This window comes from Protomyctophum bolini, assembly GCF_963924005.1.
Source record: "Protomyctophum bolini genome assembly, chromosome: 17".
Classification (NCBI taxonomy): Eukaryota; Metazoa; Chordata; class Actinopteri; order Myctophiformes; family Myctophidae; genus Protomyctophum; species Protomyctophum bolini.
The window spans coordinates 8,059,037-8,066,036 of NC_137878.1; the positions used below are offsets into that span (position 1 = coordinate 8,059,037).

The following is a 7,000-nucleotide window of genomic DNA, read 5'->3' on the forward strand; positions in this document are numbered from 1 at the left end:
ATTTCGGCCATTTGAAAATAGCCCCGATCTACAAGCTCAAACAACGTGTTGCTGTCACAGCCCTGGCCACAGTCTGTGCCACACCCACTCATCCACTGTCCTGATGACTACCTGGACCCACCTGTGTGTCTCACCTCACCTGCTCCCTGATTAACCTAGTCTATATATAGCCCTTGATGCCCTCATGTGTTTGTTGGATTATAAGTTTGCTCTGCCTTATACGTTTATTCCTGCCTTGTATGGTGTACCTTATTTTCTAAGTAAAATACTTTAAGTTATTCCTGGTGTCCTGTGTTCTGCATTTTGGATCTTTACCTGGGAGAGAAGCCTGACAGTTGCTGCTATTTTCAAAACATTGCTAGTATTTGAAAACTTGAAATGAGTAGGCCTACTTTTACGTTTGGTATACTTTGCAGTACATTTTAAAATTCCAGACTTGTAACGGAGAATGTTTCCATATTGAGGTATTTTAGTATAGTTTTGTGGAGTGTGTGCAGTCTCAGACCTGTAGCAATGGCTGCCGACCCACTGACGGCACACCCGCCGCGGCTGGGAGAGAAGGAGAAGGTCTCTGTCCTCTCACTGTCCTCTGTGCCGTCCACTACCCTGCACATGGAGAGAGAGAGAGAGAGAGAGAGAGAGAGAGAGAGAGAGAGAGATAAGTAGGTAGGTAGGTAGATAGGTATAGGTGGTAGGTTGCAGTGGCAGCTCCCAAACTCTGGAATGAGCTGCCTCTGCACATAAGACAAGCCCCCACTCTTCAGGTGTTTAAATCACGCCTCAAGACATATTTTTATTCTTTGGCTTTTCCAAGCATAGTATGAGCTTTTGATGTTGAAAGTGACACTGTGTACTGTATGTTGTTTGTTTTTAAATGAAGTTGTGATTTTTATTATTTTATTGTAAAGCACTTTGGTACAACTTGTTGTTATTTAAATGTGCTATAGAAATAAAGATGGTATGGTATGGTATGGTATGGTAGGTAGGTGTAATGTTTATCCATTTGACAGTTTAACCTTTCATCCACAAGGATATGGCATGTCAGAATACTATAGTAACACCACTGAAGAAAAGGTCCCGGATGTCAGTATATGTTATGTGTTGTCAGCGAAGTATGTAGATTCATTCACTCTTGCATTGCATTCATGTGTTCCTATCAAGATAAGTCAATAAACCAGAGTTAAAGCAGTGCTTTGGGGATTCATTCCAAAACTTTACAGTAGGTAGGTAGGTAGGTGGGTGGTACGTAGGTAGCGTAGCTAGGTACCGTAATTAAATATGTTTTTTTTTTTTTAAAGCTAACAGACCCTTTGGTTGTACAGTTTGTAGCAAAGCTTGTAAATAAGCTAAAGAGACCTTTTGGTTGTATACCGTTTTTGTGGCAAAATCGAAATATCTTAAGCCCAAACCACAACAAAAGGCCTTTCTTCCCTTTCATTGTTTTTGACACGATGGGAACTATATATATTTATGGACAAAAAATAATTTCACCCACTTTTTTTTATACCTGTAAAACTGTGACGGTGAAGTGCAGTATAATATAGGGCTGCCTTCAGGGGATCACATTGGTGTGTGTGCTGTGCGTATAGGTAACCGTATTGGTGCGTGTGCATGTGCATGCATAGGTAACCGTATTGGTGTGTGTGTGTGTGCTGTGCACGCATAGCTAACCGGAGAAGTCGCCACGAGTCAGAGTCCCCCTTGTTCTTTTTCCGCCGACCTCGCACCGACCGCTCGGTGGGGCGCTTCTTGTATTCTTGTATTTGTTTTACTGAGAAATAAGTTTAGGCATAGTTTTACTTTTAGGAATAATATTCGGTTTGACCCGTTTACCCTAGTTTCTTATTAAATGTGTCTTTAAATGTCCTGAGGAATTTAAAAATGGAGGACGTGGTCTTTTTTCTGCTTTTATCCTCACAGCAGTTTTTGTATATGGAGATTATGGACCTGTACTTTCGTTGAAATGTACAGTACACCCATTCTACATAATGTGAATACAATTTTCAATAAAGCAACCAGTTTACTTATAGGTCACGTTTAGGAATACCAGGCTGAGCATAATAGTTCTCCTGGGTGGGCGGCTGTATGTACGCCCCGGGGGGCGAGTTGGTAAAAGGGCGACCTCTCCAGTATCCCATGCATATGTATATAAGGGGGGGTGGTCTCAGTTTTTGTTAGATATAAGAGGAAGGGAGGGGAGGAAAAAAGGAACCAGCTGGTCCAACTATATGGCCCACCTGGGGCTGAGGTTGGCCGGGTCCAGGGTGGCGAGGCCATGAGTGTTGTTGTTCTGGAACTGCGTCTTTTTATTCTGGAAGTTCTGGCTCCGCTCTGACGACGGCGACGCCGCCTCGTCCTCCGCCTCGTCCTCCCCCTCGTCCTCCTCGTCTTCCTCCTCTTCCTGTTTCTTCTTCTCCACGATGGACGGGTAGCCCTGGAGGACGCGTCCGTTCCCCCTCACGCCGGCTGGCTGGAGACGAGAAGACGAGAAGAGAGTGTAATGACACTGTGCGAGACAGACAGACAGACAGACAGACAGACAGACAGACAGACAGACAGACAGACAGACAGACAGACAGACAGACAGACAGACAGAGCGTACATACACACACACACACACACACACACACACACACACACACACACACACACACACACACACACACACACACACACCACAAAGCCTACTCAGGTTGTATTGTTAAAGCTGCTATAAGCAATAATTATGTATTCAGACAGCCAGCCAATGGGTAGAACGCACCCCAAAAAAAGTCTCTATGGTCTCATAGTGACACATCTAGGGGCCGCAATCTGCATTCAAAGATTTTCCTATAGAAGCTTTGTCATTGGTCGATTTGCCTGTCTGCTTCCTGATTGGTTAGTGACTGCGACCGTTTTTTTTTCTCCCCGACCAATGACAAAGCTTCTCTAGGAACATCTTTGAATGCAGACTGTTGAGCGACTATGAGAGATTGATGTATAAGTCGCTGAGAGGCGATGGGATGGGCCGGGTGTCAGACGCGCTCCGCAAACAAAAGGATTTCGCTGGGTCCAAAACAATACTTTTAAGGTGTTTTTATTAAAGTAAAGCATAACTTAAACGGTGCTCCAACATAAAGCAAATTGGTTACAGCGATCCAAAGTAAGTAAAGTAAATAAATAAAGCAAATAAAGCGGTCAACAAAAGTGCGGCTTCCCACACACCCCCTCTCTCTCACTGTGTGTGAAACAGGTGAACTAGGTGAGGTATTCAATGAAACAGCTCCGCCCCTCTGCCTGTCAATCAACCACATTAATCACCCGTGACAGCCCACTCATTGCATAGACATCATTTCCAATTCATGGCTCTTACACAGACTGTGTCCTTCTAGATGTGTCACAGAGACTAAATCATTTTTTGGGGAGCGTTCTACCCATTGCTGGCTATATACCAAAAAAAATAAAGAGGTCATTAATATTTTGACAAATTATTGCTTATATTAGCAGCTTTAAGAAGAAAAGAAAAGACACACAAAAGAAAACACCCAACACAACAAAAAAGTAACGACTATCACAACCCTGAGCGAAACGGTCTTTTGAATTATGAAAATGTGTTTTTTAAGCGCTGCATATATAGGGGTGAAACCTCTGGGCTCGTGTGAGGTGAGGTGTGGTGAACTTTGGAGGGCGACCACACGGGTGAAAGTAAAAAATGGCTGAACTTTGACACTGTCTTTAATGAACACCAGAGAGGCTTTTCATCACTGAGGTCAGGTCGGGGGGGGGTCAGTAAAGACCTCGGCAGCTGATCACCTGCGAGATTATCCATTATGATCAGGTAATATTTAAGAGATGAGGTCCCCTCCCCTGTATGCTGCCTCATCAATCAATGGCGCCACTTCTACAATCCTCAGAGGAAATTACACCGTCGTGAGGTTAATGGTGCCAGCTCACTAAATTGATTTTCCGTTCCCTCTTTTTTTTTTTTTTTTTTTTTTTTGTTGTCGTCGCTGTGAAACACCTGACCACAGATGATTACGTTTGCATATAACAGGTGCTGGAGAGAGAGAGACAGAGAGAGAGAGAGAGAGAGAGAGAGAGAGAGAGAGAGAGAGAGAGAGAGAAGAGAGAATGGCGAGAGAAACCAAAGGCTTTTCAATCAGACCCATCTGTGTCCATGGCAGCCTTGATTTAACCCATTTTGACCTGAGTTCAGATTCTAAAAATGTCAGTTTCTATGTCAGTCGTTCTTCGATTTTTCAAAAAAAGCAGATCTACAAGCTCGTAGCGTGCCACTCGGAATTTAGGACTGAGAACAGATTCTACAACATTTCTTCTAAGTCATGAGAGTTTTATGAAAAATGTTTCTGTATATCATTGACTTTCTTTTTTTTTAATATATTTTTTATCCCACTATTTTGTAACCCATTTTTCACCTGTGTCAATCCTCTAATGTGATCCTGGGCTCTACACACCCTCCGCCAACCTAGTCCCCATATATGGGGGACAAGGGGAGAGCAACGGACTTGAACTCATGCTTCCTTCATGCCCGAGTGTCCAAGTTGCTCCTTTACACCTGACAGGTCATTGACTTTCAAACTATTTCATGCCAATTAAGGACCCCAAAATTATATGTAACTGGCCGCTGACCCCCATCTGAAGATATGTTGTTCAAAGGACACCCCAGAAGATTTTAGTTCAAAAAAACGTTCGCTCTGAAAGAATATTCAAAGATTTGTGCCACATTTTCATCTACAAGCTCATAGCGCGCCACAGAGTGGCGCCGTGCTATGAGCTTGTAGGTCTGCTATTTTTGAAAAATCTAAGAACGACTGACATAGAAACATAGCTTTTTTTTTTAGAAAACTGTCATTTTTAGAATCTGATCTCAGGTCAAAATGGGTTCCCGTCCTGAATAGGTTAACTATATAGCTCTATCGCCGCCAGCAACAGTGTAATTCATTCCCCAACAGCATTTTCTCAGCCCCGCTGTTCCTTCACTCTGAACCCCATATACCGGCCTCCAAAAACACCACTTCAACACCCGTTGACTTCAACACCCAGACATATTATATTCACTATACACTTAAACTCTTTGTAATAATAAACGATTGAAGTGTTTTGAGAGTGAGTATTTGAGTGATCAGGTCAGGTACGGTATAGATGCCTGGCAGGTCAGGACGGTTTTTGTTGTTGTTGTTGTTGATGCGGCAGACAAGAGGAACTGGTGTGTAAAAGGCTCATCAAAAAGCTGTGGATTATTATAGCCATCAGCAAAGGAGGCAAAGTTGAGAGAGAGATGTACTAAAAATCACACTCCCACATCGATCATATAAACATTCACACTCCGTCCTCACTTTCCTGTCATTCCGGCCAATCCCAGTAATTGTCGTCTTCAATTTTCTGCCCGTCACTTTTTATCCTCAATATGTACTTTGCTCAGCCAAAGTGCGTGCGTGCGTGCGTGTGTGTGTGCGTGTGCACGCGCGTGTGTGTGTGTGCGTGTGTGCGGTGCGCGCTCGCTTTATTCCTGTACCTGAGCATCGATTGAAGTTGTAGACACTCTGGACTTGACCTGGAGGAGAGAGAGAGAGAGCCAGAAAAGAAACATTACTCAGCGGTTATCCAAGGCATGGCTTTCCTTCCCTCTGTTCGAGGTATATAGTATTTCACACGAAAATAGCAGAACCTTGTTATTACACTAGACTAGACTATACAGTATATATATGTCACACCCCTCTTTGGTTTTGCTTGTGTTCCGTCCTTGGAGTGTGCGTGTGGTTGAGCCGCAGGGCTCCACGTCTGCTGGGCACGTGAAGGATAAAGGGCACAGTCAAACCAGAGTGTAGACTGTAGAGTATAGGAGAGCGACACGCTTTGATCTCGCCGCAAAGCGGGTGCCTCGTGGGCTGTAGTTCCAGACATTGCTCCTATGTGGAGCAATGCTTTTTGCTCCAGATTGACTCAGATTGCTCTGAGTCAAACATATATACACCTCAGAAGCGCCAGCGTCTCGATCATTGTTGTTGTTGTTGTGGGTACTAGTCTTTCGCCCCTCAGTGGGGGTGTTTGTGTGTGTGTGTGTGTGTGTGTCAGCGGCTGATGGTTGTGAATGGTGACTGTAACGATAGGCACCCTGCATGGGCAAGACCTATGCTGTATAAAGACTATCATTTGTTTGGGGCGGAAGTTGCGGGATTTTAGCGGAAGAATATCGCCCCAAGAAAAGTGTTGGTGGGTGATTGGTCGGGGGAAAATATCGTATCTGGGCGGAAATACATCTGACGGATGTTTTCCTAGGAGGATACATCCGCCGATAGCTTCTCTGACCTTATACGTATAGTGACCATGGCTTTTCTTTTCGTAGATAAGTAAGCCTGGGACCTGAGGGTATATAGCAAAGAGGTGGCTGAGTGTGAGTGACTGTAACTATAACTAATAGGTTGAACCGGTCATGGTGATTGGCTCCTGTGTGGTGGACTCTATATATAGACCAATCCATGGAGCGGTATATATGCCCTACATTAAGCTTTGCTTAATGTGACACCTCAGCCATGGCGCCCAGGGCACTCCTCCGTGGACTAATCTACAACAATGACCGCCACCGGCACTTGGACGTCTACCTCCAAACACCATCATTCTGTTCTGCTTTTAGATTTGCCATGGGTTACAGATCTGTCTGTCTGTGTGTGTGTGTGTGTGTGTGTGCGTGCGTGCGTGCGTGCGTGCGTGTGTGTGTATCGTATAGGGTGGGTGACCTCTTTTATGTTATTAGTTTGTCCTGGGTTTTTGGTTTCCTTTGTTATAGGTATAAGAACAGGTTTGTTTTGTATTTATAGGCTTCACCCTGTAATGACTTTTTATCTTCAACATACAAATAAACCCTTCATTCTTTGGGACAATACACACACACAGAGAGCACACAGGCCTGGTTCATGTCAGCCCTGTGTGGTCTCCCTTTTGTTGCATTATTTGCCATACAACAATATACGCTTGCTATTCTATACTCTGTATTAACCCA

The 7,000-nt window shown here is 44.1% G+C and overlaps 1 protein-coding gene across 1 annotated transcript in view; it reads right to left on the reverse strand.

Moving 5' to 3' along the window:
- The window catches only part of kcnh8 (potassium voltage-gated channel, subfamily H (eag-related), member 8), a gene marked incomplete at both ends in the record, with an annotated part of 117,911 nt that overhangs the window by 11,622 nt on the left and 99,289 nt on the right, over positions 1–7,000 (reverse strand). The window contains 3 exons of the mRNA XM_080787058.1: positions 506–606; positions 2,238–2,470; positions 5,516–5,554. Coding sequence (XP_080643184.1) covers positions 506–606; positions 2,238–2,470; positions 5,516–5,554 — 373 coding nt within the window. The remainder of the gene's footprint in view (positions 1–505; positions 607–2,237; positions 2,471–5,515; positions 5,555–7,000) is intronic.